Genomic DNA, 23,330 nt, shown 5'->3' on the forward strand with positions numbered 1-23,330 from the left:
CAGGAGAAAAACCCCCCCACAAAGATTCACTTTTTCACTTCAAGTTTATTGTTTTTAGTGCAAATAATAATAATAATAAAAAAAATCCAGGTAAAGAAACTTCTCACATTTTTATGTTCAAGGTTCAGTCTGATCAAGCGGAAGCTGCTCACTGGAATATTAGGTGGGCGGAGCCTCATTGCCCTCACCTTTACCAGGCTCTGCTTTATAAAACCATGGGTACAATTCATTCTAAAAGTATGTCTCATGTTTATGGAGGGTCACATGGTTACACTGATAGCTTCAGTTGTCATGGTAACAGCAGCAACCTGCTACCTGTTTGCTTTGAGCTGGGAAACCCACAGCTGCAAGCAGAGCAGAGCTTGTTTGTCCAGGGGGCGGGGTCACAGGCAGCTTCAGCCAATCAGAGCTTATAGCTGAGAAACGCCCAATCACACTCTGCCTGCCAGCTGGACGTCCCAGTCCTGCAGCTGCCACATTCATCTGGTCTACAGCGCTAAAACAGAGAAACCGTCCCAGAAGGCCATAAAACGGTCCGGAACCAGCAGAACTTCTGCTGACCTCAGAGGGTCCGAACCCTTCGACACTGAACCGATTCAGTCATTCACCAGCTTGTTTCCTGGAAAATGCTCCCAGTTCCTGCAGGTTCTTTGTTAAAAGTCCAGTTCGTTATTCTATGGTTCTGAGCGGAACCAGAACCACTCAGCAGCAGCAGATCCATCATTGTAGTCCAGCTTCAAACTGACATAAAATCATCTCAAATGTTCTTGATAGAAAACTGCCACAGTCCTCAAATCTACAGCAGCTTTTATTTTGAAAGGACATCCCTTTGCTTCCCGTCCGTCAGTGGGTGGAGTCTGAGCCCGTTCGATCCAGGCGGTGCCAGTCGACCCAGTGCTGACCCGGGACCAGCCTGGTCAGGGAGATGAAGGTCTCCCCCAGCAGCGTGTTCTCCCAGAAGGATCCGTCGCTCAGAACCCTCAGGTGGATCACCCTCTGGTCCAGGTCCCCCCGCGGGATCCGATCGTACACCAGCTGCGGACGCACACACACACACACACACACACAGCCAGGTTGATGCTACTGGTTCCTGATGGTCCCTGGGTGGGACAGGAAGCGTGCCTCACCATCTCGTTGTAGGTGGGGTTACAGGTGCGCCGCGCTGCCTTGGTCTTCCTCTTGCCCGTCTTCTGGGGGTCGGGCAGCAGGTAGAGCTTCACGTACGGGTCCGGGTCGGTGCCGTCCTGGAGGGGCTGCTGCACGGAGACACACCAGAACCAGGCCGGATCAGTCCAGGTTTCAGGCCTGACAGCAGGTCCGTCTGCAGCCAATCAGGAGCCAGGAACACCTCTACCAATTTTATTTCTATGTTTAGCGTTAGCTTGCACTAATTCTTTCATCTTGTGCTGTTTGGCGTCAACTTGCAAGAATTTTTTTACGTTTAGTGCTTTAGTGTTAGGTTGTACTGTTTTTTGTGTCCAGCTTGTGCTGATTTCTTATGTTTAGCTGTATACCATTAACTTGTGCTAATGTTTTATGTGTTTAGCAGTTCAGTACTGGTTTGTGCTAATTTTATTTAGTTTTAACTGTACAGTTTTTGTTTTTAGTTGTTTAGCGTTGGTGAAGTTAGGAACGAATTAGTGGTGAGTGAACCTAATTCTTTGGTTAGCTGGCAATAACTTAAGCCAATCTTACATAAATGTTCCATTATTTTGAAAATATCAATCAGTTAAAGGATCCAGAAAACGTAAATGATTCCTATTGAGATTTGACACCAGACACATTCATCTAATTGGAGATCTTAGTCCAAAAATTGACTAAAAAAACGATTTTCCCATGACAAACATGGTGGCCATCTTGAAAAAAATCAAAAAAATATCAGTTAATATGATTTCTATAGGCCCAACTACGCATGACTTGACACTGAAAGTCTTCATCAGGACCCAACAGAACCTGGAATCAGGACCTGGGTGTGGTACTGACCAGGCCTCTGATGTGGATCACCATGATGAACAGCTTATCGTTCTTGTAGGAAATGGACAGCTTGACCTCTCCGAGCTCCGTTCCTGCAGCTGGAGACCACAACACCTCTGCAACGCACACGCAACAGGAAGTGTCTGTTACCATGGTGACCACATGGATCTGTCCAATCCTGGAGCTGAAAGGGAACGTACCTGCAGGTTTGCTGCTGCCTCCTGCGGTTCGTTCGTCTCTGGACAGAGGGTGGAAGAACGTGTAGACCAGATCACACTGAAAACACACACACACACACACACACACATGATGTGTGACAGCAGAGATCTGGCTGACAGGTCCACCAGAACCCTGCAGAACCTCCACAGATAAACAGAACATCTGCTGCGGCCTGATAGGACGCTCACACCCACTCTGACATGGAGTCACATTCTTCACACTGCAGCATGTTTCTGTAAAAATCCTTCAGGTGTGAATGAGAGCAGAAACGTCACTTCAATTTCAGGATGAAGGCCATTTTTAAAGATGGCTGCCGCTTTCTGAGCCTTTTAAACCAACTGTTGCTATAAAATGTAACCCATTTTCATGACTTGGATGAACTTTCTGTCACATATGTTTTTGACTTTGGTCATAATATTCATACAACTTTGAAGTAATAATATGTAGCAAAAGCAGAAACCACTCGGTTAACCATTATCAGTCGTCAACTGTAATGGTTAACATCTTTAGCTCCCACTAATTCTTAAGATGAATTTTTTGATTCAGAGTTAGTTATGATCCACATATGAAAGATTTTGCTGAAATATAAATTTATGTGAAGCATTACTAAAACAGCCTGGACTGCAGACCCGACCCACCTGAGCCACCTCCAGCGCCGCGTGGATCAGGTGCCACACGTAGCCGTTCAGCTCGTCTTTCCTCCGGTCCGCCGTCGCCTCACTTCGGGAACGGCCAATCACAAAGCGGCTGGGGAAACTGGGTGGGGCCAAGATGACAGTTAGAACCTTTAGCCCAGCTGGGTTAGCGGGGCCTGACGGGGCCCAGAGGGTACCTGGGCAGCTTGGAGGAGGGGAAGACGAGCCGCAGTTTGCTGTGAAGTTCCTGGAACTCCTCGAAGGTCCTCTGAACCAGCTGCACCTCCTGCTGAGCGTCACGCTCCACCTTCACCACAAACGCCTGGAGGCCCAGAGAGAGACAGGCAGCACTGCATCAAACATGCAGCGCCGCACCGGACATGCAGCGCCGCAAAAACAGGCAGCGCCGCATCAAACAGGCAGCGCCGCATCAAACAGGCAGCGCCGCATCAAACAGGCAGCGCCGCACCAAACATGCAGCGCCGCAAAAACAGGCAGCGCCACACCAAACATGCAGCGCCGCACCAAACAGGCAGCGCCGCACCAAACAGGCAGCGCCGCATCAAACATCATGATTCATTTTATTTGCTGTTTTATTTATTTATTTTGGATATTTAAAATATCTTCCAGTGTTAAATGTTCAATGGATTAAAGTTTATTGATCTTTGATAATGTGTTCTTTAATTATTATGCCATTACTATCATATTACTGGAAAATGTTCTCAAAACAACAACAGTATTATTTATCACAATAACTTCTGGGGCAATTTATATCATCCAGTAACATTTATTATCATGACAGGCATAACTATAACTAATAAAAATTAAACAATATTTAACTAATAAGAACTAATAAATACTAACATACACAATCTAAAAACTAATCAAAACTAACTGAATTAGACACAAAGTCACGACAAAACTAAGTTAGAGTGAGACCGGTGCCTGGCGGTCAGACCCGCAGTGTCCCGTCCCAGCGGCTCGGTACTCACATAGCCCTTGTTGGCAGAGCGGATGTGTCTGCAGATGTAGAGGTTCTTGATGACACCGTCGCTCCTCACCGTGTGGATCCGGGGAGCGAAGGACAGCGCGGGTCGGTCCTCTGACGAGGCGAACTTCATCTGGGCCAGGTTATGGATGAAGAAGTTCAGCTTGGTGGCGACGCTGCCCAGACTGGACTCGATCAGCCTGGAGGAGGAGACACAGCTGAGGGTCAGAGGTCACAGAGATCCAAACCTGTTTGTCAGACCAACCAGGTGTTACGCCATAGCTGTGACCGTAGGAGGCGCTGTTGCATTTTAACACTATGCTATGCCAAAACTGTAAGTTACACAAGGGGGGAAACAAACGCAAAACAAAGAGAAAAGAACAAAGAAGCTGACCAAAAAATAAAAAACATCTGATATTATATTTCCATAATAATCATAGAAAGTCAGAATATGATGGCTGTTATCAGATATTGTAACCAAACTGCTACTTATAGTAAAATAATAAACTCTACTAAAGCATTTAATGTTTTTCTAAGAGTCTCTGTGACCATTTCTTAAAAATATAGTCAATGTTTTCAGTAAAGTTGAGCAGACTGTCCAGGAATGAACCCGATGTATTTAAAATGTGTCACAATGTCAATAAGTTGGCCGTCAAGAGGAACTGGATCACTTTAAGGTTTTGTTTATGTCATTTAATTTACTCTACACCCTTAAGAAAATGAAGAAAATAAGATGTTTTATTAAAGAATTTATATTCCATGGTGCCAATAATGCTGGAATTAATAAAGATTCTGATTTAGTGATGTATTCATGTTAGTTGTGTTACCACCCCCATGCCACTAGAGGCAGTAGCAGAACCCAAAGGTTACAAATAAGAGACAGATTTAGAAGCAGAAAGCTACAGAATGTGTTAAGAACTGTGAGCTGTGCTGTAGTAAATAAGAGAGAAATTCAAAAACATGCTAAGAAATATCAGATTTCAAAAGAAAATAAAAACGAGAGACCATGGATAATCGCGCCCTCTTCATTTCAGGAGTGAAATAGTCCCAAATAGTTTCCAAATATGGTATGGGTCCGCCTGCCCCTTCCTGTTAGCTGCAGCGGTGTGCTCAGCTGGAGGCGTACCTGGTGAAGTAGGTGGTGGCATCAGCCTCCGACTCGTGAGGCCTCAGAGCGTCGTAGACGTATTTCAGATCGTCCAGATCTGACAGTTCAGGAATCCCACAGGAGAGCATCTGGAAGCAGAAACGCTGCTAAAGCTTCTGGATCAGCAGAAAACTGGAGGCCTACTCCACCCACAGCTCTCAAAAATCTACGCATTACAGCAGGGGTGACCAAACCGCGGCCAGGGGGCCATTTACGGCCCTCAGGACGATTGGTCAGAATTTAAGAATAGCCTATATTTGAATTTGTCAGTTCAGTCAGTTTGATACATCTAAAAACAATGATAGGGTGAAATTTTCACTGATGGCAAGCTGTTCAAAACAGGAACTACTAAAATCTTGAAATGGGGTAAAGTGCAAGGCGAAGCTTTCACCCAGAAGCATCCAGTGTTCAGGATGCAATGCAGACTCAGGAACGCCCATTTAACAAACTTAGCAAAATAAAGCAGGAGTGAGACACACAGACAAAAATATATATATCTTGATCAATGATCAATCAGATTTTTTTTCTGCAAGACTTTTTTAGCTCAACATCCATGATTTATGCATCTCTTGTCAACAAAAACTCAGGGATCATTTACTTCATCAAAACATTGAGTGTTGAGTAAAAACAAAAATAAAATGTAGATTTTTGTGATTATAATTAAAAAGAAAAATACAAAAATCTAGTGGCCCCTGAAGAAGCTTCAACCTGACATTTTGGCCCCCATGCCAAAACATTTGGACACCACGACTGTCTCCAGATTCTTCGGTGATAAACCTTCAACAGACACTGATTACCCACGGAGTGCCACAGGGTTCACTGTTTGGGTCGCTAGTGGGTGACGCCAGAACCGATTGGTACCGTCTGATCGGAGGTGTGTGTGTTCTCACCAGGCCCAGCAGGTTGAGGAACAGGTGTGTGTGTTTGCGGATCAGGTTGTACGCCTCGCAGCACAGGTCAACAAACTCGTGGAAGCGGCTGGAAGGTTTGTCTCCCCCGTTGATGACGTACGCCATGTCGGAGGTGAAGACGAAGGGGGCGCGGTCCCTGCAGAGGCAGCCATGACGATGAGCATCGGTAATCAGATGTTCTCCTGAAAGGTGACACCGCCGGCCTCTCACCGCTTGATGTTGCCGAACATCTGGGCGTGTCCCAGGAACTTCCCGAAGTCGATGTGGAACATGTGGCCGCTCGTCTTCAGCATGATGTTGTCGTTGTGGCGGTCACAGATTCCCAGGATGTAGGTCGCCACGCAACAGCCGGCGCACGAGTAGATGAAGTTCTCCACTGCCTGACAGAAAGGGTGTTAGTTCAACTTCCTGTTCAGAGTAAAAGCCTTTAAGTGAGCAGGAAGTGTTACCTTGTCGTACTGCTCGTCAGTCGGGTTGTGTTTCTGCAGCCAGTCGGCCAGCGTCCGGTCCTTGAAGGATCCCGTGACTCCATGTTCCACCTGGATCTTCCTCAAGGTGTCCGAGTGAGGAATCATCTCCACCATACCTGGAGACACGTAACACACCATTCTGTCACACCTGGAGACACGTAACTCAAACAGGTTTCAACTGTCCTCCTGGACTAATTATCCTCTCTGACTTTACACTGGCTACTTCACCTGTTTTCCACCTGCTGACCAGGTGTTCGCCTGTTGCCTCACCTCGTCCTCTGCCTGTGGAGAAGCATTTGAAGATGACCATCCTCATGTCCAGCCCCTCCTGGATCCAGATCTTGTTCATGATGCGGATCATCTGCAGGGTCAGCATGTCCTGTCGCAGGTCGTCTCCTGACTGCACACAGAGGGAGACGTCAGTCCTCACAGGCGCCCAGGTGTGGGCTTACCTGTGGAAGCAGGCAGGCAATACCTTGAAGATGACATTGATGTTGTCTCCGCGGGGGTCCAGGTTCTGGAAGGACAGTTTCAGAGGAACGGCGTTGGAGTTGAAGAAGGAACAAGACTGAAACGGAGAGAGAAGAAAGATTCACAGATCAAACCAACCAAACCCTTTCAGCAACCTGTTCCCCTCCTGGCCTGTGGGGGCGCTGCACCAAGAACCACTGAAGGAAACGACACAAAAACCTCTGAAGACACTGAGAGCAACTTCCTTCTTCACCAGATGGAAACAAAATGGAGGCGTCAGATTTTACTAGTTGGAGGATTTCTCTTTAGTCTTTGGCTAAAGGCCAGGAGCCATTTCTGCTCCTAGTGCTAGGCTAGCATGTTAGCTTTGGTTTCATTTACCCAGAATGCCCTGCGTTGTGCAGTGAGAAAAAGAACTACAGCAGCTGGAAATGAAACAAATGTTGCACTATTCGAACCGAGTACCAAACCATCAGGAGGAAAGCAGTTTTAATGCTTCAGGAAACTGGGACATTTCAGACGACGTCCTGGTCCCAGCTTTGTTGGGACAGTTTGAGGATGTCTGGAGGTGTGTCAGTCTGCAGGTGTGTGTCAGTCTGCAGTTACCTGGATGTTGATTCCTGAGACGAACAGCGCTGGGTTCAGAGGTAACCTGCAGCAGCTGTTTACCAAGAAGAACTGCTTCATCTCATCCAGACTCTCTCTCAGGACACTCTGAACAGAAACAGAACCAGTTCAGCATCTGCTGCCCCCTACTGGACAGTTTGTTCCTGCAGCTAATCAGATACTTTAAAACACTGACCAAACAATAACTACATCATCTCCTGGCTACAGTTACAATAAACTGATCTAAAACCATCAGTTATATTTCACACCAGGATTCTCTTTTCTGTGACGACGTAACAAACGTAGAGTCTTCCTCACCTGTCGGCTGGAGGGCGTGGCGTCCCGGACCTTCTGGGCCACCTGGGTGAGGATGGAGACGAGCCAGCACTGCCGGTCAAACTCGTCTCTCAGAGCTCGGCCCACGCAGCACAGCAGGGCGGCCAGCAGGTGCTGATAGCGAGCGCTGAACTGGCTGTCCTGCAGGTTGTCCTTCAGCAGCCTGATGTGGACACAGAGACGAAATCACAGCGGCTAGCTTCTGGAGGATCAATAACTGACCAATCAGCAGTTGATCGATCTCTCTGACCAGAGACTGTCTATGAGGGGGGAGGTGTCACTATGACTATGTTTCTGCACCCAGAGGGCATCAAGCAGAAAGCTAGTGTGGGCTACTGGGCTCGGTTCTGAACCAGGTTTGAGAGAAGCTGCAGCTCACCAGAACAGGTAGTGAGCAATGCGAATGTCCCCGATGGCTCTCCGTAGGAGGAAGCGGACCAGAGAGCTGTCCAGGTAGCACTCGTACTTCAGAGCCTGAAACACAAACAGAGCCGGCGGAGAAGAGGACCGGCTGGTACAGGCTGCTAACAGGTTCTGGTTTCATATTCCTGACTTTTCCCAAACACAGAACTCCAGATCGAGCATGCTCAGTTTGTTAGGACACAGGACAGGTGAGAGGCGCTACCTGAACCAGCTGAGGTAGAAAGTCCAGCAGCTCCGGGTCTGATATGGAGTCCATCCACTGGACCGCCGTCCTCCTCAGCTCCTGATCCGGAAACCTGGAGAAAAAAAAAAAACACAGGAAACTGTTAGTCAGGTGAGCTCACCTGGGCGACAGACTGCGTCTCCTCCGTTTAGGTGAGAGCGTACGATGCGTGCAGCAGCCCCAGAGCGTCCAGGTAACCCAGACATGCCCACTGCCGCAGCAGGGCATAGATTTCCGGCAGACACGCCCACTGCCAGCAGGGGGCGCTGGCCAGAACCAGAGGCAGCGCCGCGCTTTCCGACTGGCAGAAGGCCTTCTTCTCCCACAGCAGCCGCTTGTCGTCCGCCGTCAGCCTGCAGACAGGAATCAGGGAATAACATGAAAACATGTCAATAATACAGGAAAAAGATTATAATACCACACACACACACTGACACTCACTGCATCAGTATCTGTGTGTGTGTCGGTGTGTGTCGGCGTGTGTGTCGGCGTGTGCGTGTCAGTGTGTGTCTGACCAGTGGAAGGCCTTCTTCTGCAAGACGTCCTGCAGCTGGATCTGGCTGATCGTGTCCAGCCTGCTGAACTCGTACTGAGGACAGAAGTCAGCAGGGGGCGGCGTGCTGAAGATCACCTCAAAGGAGGAGGTGGGGAAGTCCACCTGGGGACACACAGGTGAGGCGTCACGCCGTCTGGCTACATCATCAGGAGGAAGGTCTTCAACTGTCCAGGTGTGGTTCTCACCTGCAGGATGACGCTGTCTGGCTGGCTGAAGTTGGGAGAACTGGTTCTGGCGTTTCCGCTCCTCCCTGGGGTTGATGGCCACAGACCCAACAACTTCCTGCCGCACGTCAGCACACTGCACACACACACATTAAACACACACTCATCAGCACACACACTTCCACCTGCCATCAGCAGGTAGATTTACTGAGTGACCCGTGACAGGAAGCTGAACCGTGAATCCATGTCCCTTCAGTCTAAATGGCCGTCTCCATGGTGACGAGCCCAACAGAACCAAGCAGGGAACTAACATTGCATGTGAGCCAAGCTGACCAATCAGAAGAGCTTCCTGGGAGTCATGTGACTCACTGTCTGAAGTTGAAGAGCGGCATGGTGACCCAGCCCAGAGGCTCCGTGCTGCGCCGCTGCTTGCCCTTCTCCTCGGCTCCTCCAGGGGGCGGTAGAGGGCTGGCGTACAGCGTCACCGTGAGCTGGGACTCCCGGGGCAGCTGGGTAATCTCCACTGGGAAACACACCCTGAGGGGTGAGGGGTTAGGGAGAGGTCAGAGGTTAAAATGAAGGATTAATGGATAAATATATCTGAGTATCATCAGCATAACGGCAGACATTTTGATGTCTGATGATTTTACCAACTGGAGGCATATGAATCTACACCTTGTTCCAAATTATTATGCAAGTGATATTTTCTCAGATTTTCCCAAATGGTCAATGCAAATGATGGTCAGTATAATTTTCAAGTCATGAACTATTACAGTATAAATCAGATTTTACTGAACAAAGCTCCCCATCAGAACAGTATTTTTTTCAAAAATAAAAAACTCAAAATGCACTGTTCCAAATTATTATGCACAGCAGATTTTCTAAACATTTTATGGATTATAAAGAACTGCAAACGGTCATTCTTTGAATGTACAACATTAAGTGGTCACATGTACTAAAATCAAAAGCTATTTCAAACAAAAACATCTTAACAGACCAAGTTACATGTTAACATTGGACCTTCTTTGATATCACAGCACAATTCTTGCATCCATTGAACTTGTGAGTTTGTGGAAAGTTTCTGCTTGAATTTCTTTGCAGGATGTCAGAAAACCTTCCCAGAGCTGCTGGTTTGATATGAACTGCGTTCCACCCTCAGATCTTCTGTTTGAGGAAACTCCAAAGGTTCTCAATAGGGTTGAGGTCAGAGGTCAGAGGATGGTGACCACACCATGAGTTTCTCCCCTTTTATGCCCATAGCAGCCAATGACACAGTGGTATTCCTTGCAGCATTCATTGTCATGCATGAAGATGATTTTGCTACTGAAGTTTCGGCTCTTCTTTTTGAACCATTAAAGAAAGTGATCAGTCAGAAAGTCCATATACTTTGCTGAGGTCATTTTCACACCTTCATGGACTCTGAAGGGGCCGACCAGCTCTCTCTCTCTCCCCATGAATTCAGCCCACAGCATGACTCCACCAGCTCCTTGCTGATGTCACAGCCATGTCGGGACGTGGTGGCCATCCACCACCAATCCACTACTGCGTCCATCTGGACCATCCAGGGTTGCACAGCAGTCATCAGTAAACAAGTCTGTTTGAAAATTAATCTTCATGTACGGCTGGGCCCACTGGGACCGGTTCTGCTTGTGAGCTCTGGTTAGGGGCCCAATAGTAGGTTCCTGCACCCCAAGCCTCTGGAGGATCCTCCACCTTGAGGTTCCAGAGGCTCTAGCAGCTTCAAATAACTGTTTGCTGCTTTGTAAGGGCATTTTAACAGCTGCTCTCTTAATCCCATGAATTTGTCTAACAGAAACCTTCCTCATTCTGCCTTTATCTGTACAAACCCATCTTTGTTCTGAATCAGCCACAAATCTCTTCACAGTACAATAACGCTTCAGTTTTCCTTAAATATCTAATGTTTTCATACCTTCTCACACGTCACTACACTATCTGATGATTTTCGTCAGCAGAGATCCTTTCTCTTTTCCATATTGCTTGAAACCTGTGGCCTGCTTAATAATGTGGAACATCCTTCTTAAGTAGATTTCCTTTAATTGAAAACTCACCAGACAAACTAATCAACCAGCTCTCTGAAATTAATTATAGTGATTCAAAGAGCCCCGACACACAATACCATCTATGAATTTAATAGCACAACAAAAAATTTTATCTTTATGACACTTAAATCGAATTTGCATAATAATTTGGAATACGATGTATATTAGATTATTTTAGAAATTGATTATTCCGGGCGTGCCGTGGTGGCGTAGTGGTTAGCGCGACCCGTATTTGGAGGCCTTGAGTCCTCGATGCGGCCGTCGCGGTTCGACTCCCGGACCCAACGACATTTGCCGCATGTCTTCCCCCCTCTCCTTCCCTGTTTCCTGTCAGCCCACTATCATATAAGGGACACTAGAGCCCACAAAAGACCCCCTGGAGGGGTAAAAAAAAAAGAAAAGAAATTGATTATTCCGACGATTAATTGGACAAAAAATTAACACATTCTGCTAATTTTCTCTTTAAAATTTTTTAGAAATGCATACAAAATGCAAACAAACAATTAAAGTCCAATTTTTAAATAAGAAAATAAACATTTTACTGCCTAAAATAGGATTCCTTAGACGGACGCTTGATCATTTGTAGCTGATGCATCTCCAGCTAAAAATACAGTTTTGGATTAATAGATCTAATTAATCTTCAATGGCTCTTTGAAGAATCTTGATGAGCTACAACAACATTTAATTTCCCTTTGGCATTAATAAAGTATTTTTGAATTTGAATTTAATTGGACAGCAAAAGATACTTAATACAATTTTCTTTGACAGAATCTGAACCAGATGAAGCTAAAAATGCAACTTGAGGAGTTTTGGGTAGAACATAATTACAGACAAAGAAGCAAATGTTTACATTTTTGTAGAGTTTTAGCTTAATTACTGCTCTGTGATGTTCTTTGTTTGGTTACTTCAATAATCAGGCCTTTGTTTCACCAGGAAACTCTAGTTGAAATAAAAAATCTCTTTTCCAAGAGAATGCTGGCCGAGACTGGCAGCAGCGCAGCATGAAGTGGCCAAGCACACGGCCCTGTGGCACACCTCAAGAAACCATGACGTGCGAAGATTCAACTAACTGGGATATGTGAACCAATCAGATTTAAACCAGCCAACAGAACCTGGACCAGGTGAGGCTGTGATGTCACGGCTCAGGTGCGTACCTCTGGTCCCACACCACCAGGTGGAACAGGTATTTACTGACGGCCTGTTTGCTGGTGTGCTGCGGCGCGCAGAGCTCCGCCCCTCCATGAGTCAGAGAGCAGGACAGGAAGAAACCCTCGTAGCTGACCAATGAGAGAGCAGAACACACGTGATGTCATGATGAGATCATGAGGAACAGGCCAGGTGTACCAAATGTATATTTTCAAAAAATGTTTAATGCTCAGAATCATCTCTGATCCGGTCAGAGAACATTTCATCTTTCTATGGTTTAACAGAACCGATCCAACAGTTGCAGAACCGACCGAGCTTCAGGAAACCTGATGCAATCCAGCGAGCCGACGTACCTGGTTGCCCAGGTGATGGGGACGCGATGGGCAGCGTACACGTTGAAGGACAGCACGTTGGTGACGAGCCCAGCCTCCTGGACTGGCGCCGTGCAGCTCCGGCTCTGCGCCGCCGTGTGGAAGTTGGCGTTAAACGTGCTGCAGTACAGCTCCACCAGGTCCAAGATGGCCGCCGTCAGCTTCTCCACCACAGACTCTGCAGGAGGAGAGGAGAGCTGAAGAGGTTCTGCTGCAGGAACTAACCAGATCACTGGTTTTGTTCGTACCTCTGTTTTCCCGCAGGGACAGCACTGATGCATCCTGGGAAACAGGAAGACGTTAAACTTCTGAGTATCTGCTACAGAACCTCAGAACCGCTCACCTTCAGAACCTCAGAACCGCTCACCTTCAGAACCTTGGGCTGTAGGCGACAGGGGCATGCTGGGAGCTGGTTAAGGGCCGCTGTCACATCCGGTGTTTCCACGGCAGCCAGTGAATTGCAGAGCGCCTTCACTGATTGGACGAGGCGCTCCACGTGCAGGAGTAGCTCCACCTTCAGAGAGCGACACAAATAAGAGGGTGTGAGTGTGTGTGTGTGTGTGTAACTCATGGTTATTTTGATCTTTAGATGTGTGTGTGTATACAGGTCACCTCTGACAGCAGGAAGGACTCAGCCTCGTTGTGAAAGGTGTCCAGCAGCAGAGTCAGAGCCTCCCTGATCAAACACATGGACACGCTCGTTAAAGGAGATGGACCAATCAGAGCTCTGTGGCCAGGCCACGCCCCTCACCTGGTGACCGTCTGTTTAATGGGACGCTCCTGCAGCAGGATGCAGTGGTTCATGGAGGATGGCGTGTCATCGTCTTCCTTCTGGAAGGAAAATAAGTCTCTGTCTCTGATTGGCTCAAACAGTCAACGGTTCACTTCCTGGTTTCAGTGGATCTGAGATCTGATTGGTTAGGACAGCGTTACAGGGTTGGTCGGTTCAGTACCTGCAGCTCACCTGCAGGGGGCGATGTTCTGCTCTGAAACCGGGTCATTTTTAAATGACAGAAGCAGAATGTGTGACCTGGTTTGTTTCCCAGAACCAGCGTTTGTTCAGAACCACAGAGGGTTCCTGCAGCCTCTCAGCTGATTGTTTCATTTTCTCTTAGAACAAAGCCTGTGTGTGCGTGGGGGTGTGTGTGTGCAGGGGTGTGTATGTGTGTGTGTGTGTACCGTGCGAGCCAGCTTGGTGTTGACAGCAGATCTCTTGGTGAGAAACAGCCGAATGTCCCAGTCAAACTTCAGACACTGTTGGACAAACTCCAGACCGGCCAGAGTCTGAGAACTGAAGGACGGGCAGAGGGACGGACAGAGGGACAGGTGCAGACAGAGAAAGGGATAGGATCAGTTTTATTCAGAGTTTGCAATATTTGGGTTTTTCCTCCTATTTCCTCTGTTGTCATGGTCTCCTCAAAATCCAAATTTACAGGAAAATTTACCCGGATGCACAAAAAATCTTTCCTGGATTCTGGCCCGGATCCTCAGAGAAACCGGCCCGGATCAATAAACGGTTCTCCATGAGTTACTGTTTCAGAGCAGGAAGTTCAGCTGCTCTTATCTCTCACACACACACTTCCACACATTCAACGGCAGACAACTATATGTGCGCGCGCGCGCGTGTGCGTGTGTGTGTGTTTGTGAGAGAGAAGACCTCTACAGCTGCTTCCTGCTCTGAGGCGACCGGAACCAGAGATCCAGAACAGGAACCCCTTTTGGGAGCAGCCGGATCAGAACCAGCAGGTCCATCTCCATTAAGGACCAGCTGGTTTCATGACCTTTAACCCGACGAAGTCATGTTATCCATCTGTGGTTCTGATCGTCTGAGCCCAGAGCGGTTCTGGTTCTCTGACAGTTTCAGTTCCAGATTTGTAGGCTGACAGAAGATCCACGTAGCTTTACCACAAACCACAGAACCAGATCCTCCTTTGAGCACCAAAACCAGCTGCTGGACCTCCAGAACCAGCGGTACCGGTCCAGTTCTTACTTGCTGAGGAACTCCTCGTGTCCGCAGACCTTCAGCAGGTAGTCGTCCACGTCCAGATGGTCCAGTTGGTCCTGGGTGTAGCACAGCGTCTGGTAGATCAGCAGGTCCACCGTGGACGAGCCTGAGACACACAGGCCGGTCCGGTTAGGCTCCGACAGAACCAGACAGAACCGGATCACGAAGCAAATCATCATGCAAATGCCCAGCGTATCCATGGAAACTCTTATATAGCTGCTCAGCCATTCTCCTACAGAACCGCCTCCTTCACTTCAGAACCCGTCCAGTCGGTACTACCCGGGCTTCTTACCGTCGCAGGTGAAGGTCAGAGGTTCCCTGAACGCCTCGCAAGCCACCGTCACCTTGACGGCCACGCCCAGAGCCTGGTGCAGCTCATCATGGCCGACCGATGGCGACCACACGAAGCCGGCGTTCCTAGAGCGGTTGCTGCTGGGGTACGCTGAGCGTAGCCTGCACACACACACACACACACACACACACACAGAGACACATACACAACACACACAGACCTTTTGAGTATGTATCCTCTAGTTCAGTCGTCCCCGACCCCCGGTACCGGTCCGTGGACCAATTGGTACCGGACCGCACAAGAAATAATTAAATATTTCCGCTTTATGTATTATCCGAGTCTGGAGGATCTTTTATTTTGAAAATCCTTTAACCGGATTCTCTTGCCAAGCCTTGACCGGTCAGCGGTGACAAAAAGGACCACTGCTCTAGTTAACAATTAATCAATTACTAAATTAGTTAAAGATTATTTCAATAATCAATTACTCTATTTAATCATTTCAGGCCTAGTCCAAGTCCACCTTTCTGCAGTCAAACCTGCTTTTAATTGTTGTATTAAAACTTGGCTGAATACAAGAAGTGCTTCAAATGAAGACTGACCTAGGTCCTGTTTTAATGGTGAGAAAAGACAAAAGTTTCAGTTTTCTTCTAGTTGATAATTAAACTGGATGTGTGTCATTTAACACGGAAAACCTGCAGAAACCATTTGTAGTTTTGGATCTATGATCCGTTTCTATTCTATTTTTATCTGATAACTTTATTTGATTAATTAAAATAGTTCATGCTAACTTTGGACACCCTGGTCTGAGCTGCTTCCTGTGTTATTTCTGGAGAATGACACAGGAAGGGGAGGAGTCACTCACACATCCAGCATGTGACAGAACGCTGCCACTTCCTCGTCTCTCTCCTCCGACACCTGGAACAGTTCGTATCCAAACCCGTTGGTCCTGGAGCCCAGACGCACCTGTCAGCCAATCAGAGCACACAATACCTGTCAGCCAATCAGAGCACAGACACCCAGCAGCCAATCAGAGCACAGATTAAATTTTGGGATAATCTGGATTTGTTTTCTACCAATGCTCCATCACGCACAGGTGTGTTTTATTGTCAGAATAAAATCGTTATTTTATGACAACTCTAACATTAAAAATAAAAACTAAACTGAAGAACTATTGTGAAGTTATCTGTAAAACGTAAACTGATGTTCAAAGATAACACTTTGAAACGATTGTGCATTGGAAGAAAAAAATCACACGAATTGAGAAGGAAACATCAGATTGAAAATAACATTTGTCTGATAATTTTAAGGCTTTTTTCTGGTAAAATTGCATTGTTATTCTTATAATATTATGACTATATTCTCATAAGTAAACAAAAATTCTGGTATTGTAGCCCTGATACTCCATCATCCATCTCACAGCAGGAATTATTCAAATGAAAGGATTCCTCGTTTCTTATAAATATTTTATATCATTGGTAATTTTCTTACTTTTCTTTTAGAAAACAAGTGAGAAAAACAATCAGAAATCAAATATGTTCAAATAATTTTCCAGTCAGACCAGTTTATCCAGCAGAGCGTCCCTGTAGTAGGAATATTTACTAAACTTGAGCTCAACCCACAACCCGGTTCTGTCAGTCAGAACTCAGTTCTGCCCCCTGTTGGAGAAAAGTCTCATCACACCTCAGGTGATGATCATCCTGCCCTCTGATTGGTTGAAATGAGGCGGAGCTTCAGCAGGAAGTTACATCACTTAGCTGTTTATTTATCATAGCTGGCAGTCTGATAGGTTTAGTGTTCAGCTGGAGGGGAACATGAACTGGGAGGGTTCTTTCTGAGAAACATGACGTAACCAGAACCAGAACTCTGGGCCTGGTTTAGGCACTGAAGCAGCTGCAGCTTCGACCCAAATATAGACAGGAAGTTCGGTTCATATAAACAAGAAATGTGGTTGATTCTGCAGCCAATCACAGCTCTGTACCGTCCAGGTTCTTACCGGGTCAGCGGAAACCCTGCGCTGGTTCTTGTTGCTCTTCGCTGCAGGTGTGTAGGTCCTGGGAGGCACCTGTGGGGGGAGGGTCTTACTGCGGGACACGGGCTTCCCTGATTGATCCCCGTTGGCGCAGCGGGCTGGCGGCGCCGGGCGACCCTCGTTGAGTCTGGCCAGCGAGTCGTTGATGAGGTCATAGTTCAGCTCCGCTGAGGTCACCTTCAGCTGGTCGCCCCCAGGGTGGAACAGGTTAACGTCCCGGGTGGAGGGCCGGGGGGGCAGCAGGGGCAGCTCTGACCCCGACGGAAGGGGAAGGGGGTGCCTGGGCGGCACGGCGGGGGGAACGTCGTCAGGCAGGGAGGAGCCTTTAGAGAGGAACCCTAAGCCGGGTCCAACCGAGTCACCAGAACCAGAACCTGAGAACTTTCTGAGCTCAGGACTGTCCAGGATGTAGGGTGTCTCCTTCATGAAGACCCCAGCAGGGGGCGCTGGTCTGGGTGGGAGGGGCAGCGGGAACTGGGACCCCCCCGGCTGGTTGGGGGAGGAGTCGGGTCCAGAGAGGTCCAGCAGCAGGTCCTCTGAGGAGGTGGGGAGGTTCTGTCCCGGTGTGGAAGGCTCTGGAGTCTTTAGGCCCGTCTGGCTGGGAGCGCCGGGTTCTGGGAGGGCAGACCCGGTCCCGGTTCCGGTCTTGTCCTGTTTGAGTCTGGAAAGAGCGTCGTACTCCATCTGCAGCGCCTCGGCCAGAACCAGCTCCCTCTGGCTGAGACCCAAAGCCTCCAGAGAGCCCCATCCCGCCTCGCTGCCCTCCTTCTGGGTCTGGGTCGCAGACATGGCGGCTGCGGTGGGAGCAGATCTGACGAGGAGACGGTCAGAAGATAATCTGGGTTATTAACATCACTGACGCAGCTTATTACTGTAAAAACCTTTCAAATATTGAACGTTAGCATCAACTTTTCATACCTACAAATACTAGATTTATTCAGTTATTATGTAAATAAGTTACATTTTAGCACATTTGTTGAGTAACATTTTTTTATTCTTTTGACTCATTTTCATTTTGAAAGTTGCCGTCCTCCTCAGCAGTGACACCTGGTGGCAGAAAAACAAAACTACATTCACTACAGATTCCTGAACTCCGCTTAGAGCAAAGTATTGCTCTAAAAATCTTTCAAGTGTCAAACAATCTTATTCACTGCTCAGTTCAGATGTTTTTCATGTTTCCCATCATCCACTTGAATTTCAGGCTGTAACCATGTCATTTTCATGGTTAGCGTTAGCTTCCGCTCATTTTTCTCATGTGTTTAACAGTTTAGCATTAGCAGAGATAAGATTCTTGTTGGCCTGCTGTCCTCAACACTAGTTATATCAACTCTTTATATTAGTGCAAACATACATTCTCCATTACGACTGAGGCGGCCATTTTGGAACATGGCCACCTGATAAAGGAAGCAAGATCAAGAAAATATAAATGGTTTCTATAGTTCAAAAATATGTAGGCTATGCTTTGACAAACACGTTCATTTAATCTGTGATTTTTATGCAAAAATATGTTTCACATGGTGACCATCTTAAAAAACTCAAGCATAGTTTAATATATGTAAAAATCTGAATGAATTGACACCAAACACATTTGCAGGACAACCATGCAGCAGGTGACTTGATCCCTGTTTTCATATCTGTTCATGTCTTCGTGAAGCTGCTTATGAAGCTGTTAGCAAACATCTGTCAATAAACAGGGCCTGGACTCTGCTGGAACCAGACCAGAGGTTCTTTTGACCTCTGACCTCATGGTCAGGTGACTCTTAGGGGGTCAGACTCTGCTTCACATTCTGTTCAGGGTCTGCTTAGAGGAGACTACCTTCAGTAAGCTGCAGGTTCTGGTTCTGAATAATAAAAAACAGCTGAGTAAATAAACCTGAACCAATCACAGTCTGTTTAATGCTGCAGTCTGACCAATCTGCAAATAGTCTGACAAATCGTCACTTTAATGACCCAAACAGCTTGTTTTGTTCATGCATGCGCACAATGCTGGAGCGCTAAAAGTTTATTCTTTTCCTTCCCATCCATAGCAGCGTCGCAGTAGAACCGCTAACAAAATGAAGTCACGAGACGAAGAGATTATTACCTCAGAGCACCACAGCAGAGGGAAAAATAACACAGAAAAATCGTTAAACAAGTCAAAAACACTTTTTCTTCACTCTCTGTGTTAGCTGCACTACACACAGACTCATTGCCATAGCAACTGACTGACAACAGCTCCACTAGTGCATCAGGATGCAACACCAAAAACACTCAAACAACAGAACATTCAGTCCGTTGCAGTTTTATGTTTTCAGGTTCCATGTTTAGCTTGTGATCATTAATAAGTGATTGCTGTGGTAGATTAGTGCTGCTATTAGCTAATCACTATAGCATCTCATCTACAGGTTATGTTTGTCAAAGTCAAGCTAGCATAACTAAGCTACTTCCCGTTCCCTCGCTATTTTTTTTATAAAAAAATTTTTCTTGACCTTGTTATAGTAGCACAGCTCTGTGTCCATTTTTCCTTTATATATCACACATACATTCAAGATTTAGTGTGTTATATTGACAGGCTAACAGCTAAAACCAATGATGTTCACCTTCCACTGGGAAGCTGGGGGCGGGATCTAGCGTGCGTGACATCACGCTGCAACGTGTCTATTGATATTGGAGGACTGCTGGCTCCTAAAGGTTATAAAAGTGGAATGGGAGACAGTCACCTGTCTACTTTTCAGACTTGACCTGAATCTGGTTCTGGTTCTGCTGGAGGTTTCTTCCTCTCTACTGTCGCTATGTGCATACTCAGAATGAAGGATTGCTGTAAAGTGAGCTGATGCAGTTTGCTGGGCTTCCTTAGATGGAAAACTGTACAAACTGAACTGATGTGCTGCTTAATGTCTGGGAGTGAATAAAACCTGTTTGTTTAGTGAGGAGCTTTGAGACGACATGCTGGGAATCAGAACCAGGAAGTGACCTCAAAGAATAACAGAAAAAGAAGCTGGTGTGAATCTGACATGATGGGGTTTTAAACAGCTTTTGGTTTCATTACTTCTGTTTTTCAGGTTAAAAATAAATAAAATTAATATTATTGAGGTTATGTTGGGCTGTCTGACTGAATGAGCTGGTTCTAAAAAAAAATTTAACACCACTGATGCTAATCTGAGCAACAGAGACGATAGATCAGGAGAAGAAGAAGAGAGAGCTACCAGTGTGTGTGAACCCCCGATCAGACAAAAGGCTTTTTAATGAAGCAGAGGGGGAGGACGGTTCGGAACAAAGAGCTGGGGCCGGAGTCACATGACCGAGGTCACAGGGTGACCCAATCAGAGGGGCGGGGCCACAGTCACAGCCAAACCCCACCCTGTTACTGGAAACTAAACGTCATCAGAACCAGGCAGAGACCAGCAATGATCGACAGAGTGGAAGCTGCAGAACCGAGTCAGTCATCTCTGAACACCAGAGCTCCGTTAAAGGTTAAAGGTCAACACAAACACCTCATACTAACTGTCAGGCACGGTGGTGGAGGGCTGATGATCTGGGCTGCAGCAGATCTACGAAAGAATGACTGAAAAAGGAAAGACTCAAAGTCCTGGAATGCTCTAGTCAAAGACCAGTCCTCTCAGGATTCAGTTTTGACAACGTATCGGTTCCGGGAAGGAATCGGTTCCAGAATTTGCTCAGGAATCTGCTCTGATCTGCAGGACAAGCCGATGTTTCCTCCAGCAGATCTTGCTGCTGTTTGATCTGCTAAGATGATCTGGTCTCAGAGAACATTCAGCTGTCGGGCCAAAGTCGGACCTAGAGGATCTTCTGGTTCCGCTCTGAAGGTTCTGGTTCTGAAGGAAAGAACTGTGTGGCTCTGCAGGCTTACAGAGGAAGCTCAGCCAGCTGTGACTGCTGTGACTTCCTGTCATGATGTCATCGCAGCAGCTGCAGAATAGCATGTAGCAGCAACAGGACCCTCAGAACCTGGAGGTTCTGGAGTCCAGAACCAAGACAGACGTTCAGCCGGACCCGCAGGGCATTCCGGGAAAGCTTCATCTGCTGACATCAGCAGCTTGATCCGCAGCCTGTCTGTGAGGAACCACTGGAGAACCACAGCGGTTCCTCAAACCGGTTTCACTGGAGAACCGGATGTTCACCTGCTGCACGCTCAGCCAGGTGAGTCGGCTTGTCTGCGCAGACTCAGAGCAGCAGGTCAGGTGGGATATGAGCTGAGACCGTCTAACCAGACAACACACACTTTACCTGAGCTTCTTTCACCAGCAGAACACCTGAAGATCAAACTAATTCCCCATTTTCTGTGACGTCATATGAATCCCACTCACAGTTTGGACCGGAACTTAATCCAAATGTTGCTGATTTTAGCTTTTTCTGTAGGTTTTTCCCTCGGAGGGGGAGTGGAGGGTGCGCAGATACGAGCCTTCTCTAAAAGAAAACAAATTTCAGACCCTAAACGAGGCTTGGATGTTAATCATTTCGGAGCCGAATCTATTAAAGGCGCCGAGCCATCGGAACCTCGAACGTAATGGTGACCGAACCGCAGTCTGGTCTCATAGAGATACCGGAACATTTTTAAATGTCATTTTTGTAAATGGAGTTTGGCTGAAATCCTAAACTCTTCCAGTCTGTCTGGCCCGGTGGATCAGAGTTCTGATGAATGAACAGGACCCGACCGTGTTGGTCGCAGAACCTGGGGACCATACCGACAGGTGCACAGTCTTACCTGTCCGTGAAACTACCGGGTCCGGAAGGGACCAGCGGCTGCCATCTTTACTTTCCTCCGGGAATCACATCGATCCAGGCGGAGTAACGGTCAGGAGTCACCGCTGCGTCCGGTTCTCCTCTCATGCAGACCGGAGAACAGCCCAGCCGCTGCCCGGGCTCCGGCTCCTGTCTCTGGGTAAGCAGCAAGGCCCGCTGCGGGGGGTTCTGCCCGGTTCTGACACACGGAGAAAGAGGTGCGGACCGCGGGGCGAGGGCTGCTAGGCAGCTGCGGAGCTGGGCTGTCAATACGCACTAATACACACTGTGCTTCCGGTTTACCTTTCACAATAAAAGCTAGGCACAATCCTGCTGTACAGCTGCAGGGTTATTTATTAATATATATATAAAGGAGGTTCCGGTTTACCTTTCAGAATAAAGTGGATGGATGGATTTTTATCCCTATATGTCATTTAAATATATTATTTCTTGGAAACTAACTACATATTTATTAAGGTCATATAAAAATTATAAAACTAGATGGAACGAAAAGTATAATAAAACTTTAATCAAAATAAAAATGAATCAAATATTTAAAATCGTTTGTTTATGGATAATTTTTATAGTAAAAGAGTTTCTTTTAAAAATATCAAAATCAAACAAGAAACAGACAGGATGAGCAGCTGCGGCTCTGGAATGAATTGTGTCAAAATAAAAGCTCTTCCGGTCAGACCTAATTCTTTAGATATTCGGTTTATGGAGAAAACAGATGAAACAGTCAGTAAATCTCATCACTGCAGAGAGCGGCTTCATTCCCACCTGAACCCAGATGAACCGGGTCAGAACTGGCTCACCAGAAGTTATTTATGTTTCAGAACCTTCTGGGAAAATGTTTTTATTATCCAGAAAAATACAGAAACAGTTTCAGTTCTGCTGTTGCTTCAGTTTTTCAGCAACCCGAACCTGATTTGGACCGAACTCCAGTTTTAGTTCATGCTAATCGAACTTTCTGCCGTTTTCTCTTTAGAGACTCTGACCAGAACCAGCAGAACCTGGCACGGGATTTCTCAGAACCCTGGTTTCTAAGAACCCCAAGGTGTCCTCAGGTTGTGTCTGGACCTGCAGCGGAACAGAACCGGTTCTTCCAGAACCAGCCTGAACAGAGCCGTTTTGTTCCTGTCAGGCAGGACGAAGGAAGAACATTTCCTGGTTCTGATCACCTTGACCCGGTTCTGTGTTTCAAAACAGGAAAAGCTACTTCCTGAACTGGTTCTGATCCAAATCATAACTGGTTCTTTTGCAGCCTTTCATTCTGCAGGTCCAGTTTCTACATGGTTCTGATTAAGAATCTGGTCTCAACAGAACCAAATGTTCTGGATGGTCCAGATTTCTGATTCTCTGTGAGCAGAGAGGCAGAACTCATGTTAGGTTATAAACCACTAACAGTTTGGATCTGGATCAGAACCGTCTCTGGATGCTTGTTCTGAACACAGAACCGGTGTGGTCCCACTGAAACCAGCAGGGGGAGCGCTTCTCTTTGGTTTCACAGTGGGAACAATTGACCCACTGACCCAGCAGAACCAAGGTGTAGTTCTGGTCCAGCTTCACCTGATCAAGGTCC

At 47.0% G+C, this 23,330-nt stretch overlaps 1 protein-coding gene across 2 annotated transcripts; it reads right to left on the reverse strand.

The window, feature by feature from the left end:
- Positions 1-25: 25 nt before the first annotated feature.
- On the reverse strand, positions 26-22,028 carry LOC116709820 (phosphatidylinositol 4-phosphate 3-kinase C2 domain-containing subunit beta-like). 2 transcript variants are annotated; one of them, XM_032548480.1, is made up of 33 exons: positions 21,732-22,028; positions 16,991-17,837; positions 15,860-15,960; positions 14,998-15,158; positions 14,691-14,811; positions 13,880-13,991; positions 13,452-13,531; positions 13,313-13,376; positions 13,068-13,214; positions 12,949-12,982; positions 12,683-12,878; positions 12,338-12,460; positions 9,493-9,660; positions 9,145-9,259; positions 8,919-9,061; positions 8,568-8,756; positions 8,383-8,476; positions 8,137-8,231; positions 7,740-7,920; positions 7,422-7,529; positions 6,820-6,912; positions 6,615-6,744; positions 6,324-6,460; positions 6,085-6,254; positions 5,854-6,010; positions 4,943-5,052; positions 3,821-4,016; positions 3,026-3,150; positions 2,832-2,949; positions 2,175-2,250; positions 1,984-2,090; positions 1,128-1,256; positions 26-1,035 (listed from the first exon to the last, which is right to left on the reverse strand). In XM_032548480.1, the coding sequence occupies exons 2-33, from the start codon at positions 17,813-17,815 to the stop codon at positions 844-846; spliced, it is 4,797 nt and encodes a 1,598-aa protein (XP_032404371.1). In that variant the 5' UTR covers positions 17,816-17,837; positions 21,732-22,028; the 3' UTR covers positions 26-843. The 2 variants fall into 2 exon arrangements, with proteins under 2 accessions (XP_032404371.1, XP_032404370.1); XM_032548479.1 differs by having other exon boundaries at positions 6,573-6,744.
- Between the last annotated feature and the right edge of the window lie 1,302 nt (positions 22,029-23,330).

This window comes from Xiphophorus hellerii, chromosome 20 (assembly GCF_003331165.1).
Source record: "Xiphophorus hellerii strain 12219 chromosome 20, Xiphophorus_hellerii-4.1, whole genome shotgun sequence".
Taxonomy (NCBI): Eukaryota; Metazoa; Chordata; class Actinopteri; order Cyprinodontiformes; family Poeciliidae; genus Xiphophorus; species Xiphophorus hellerii.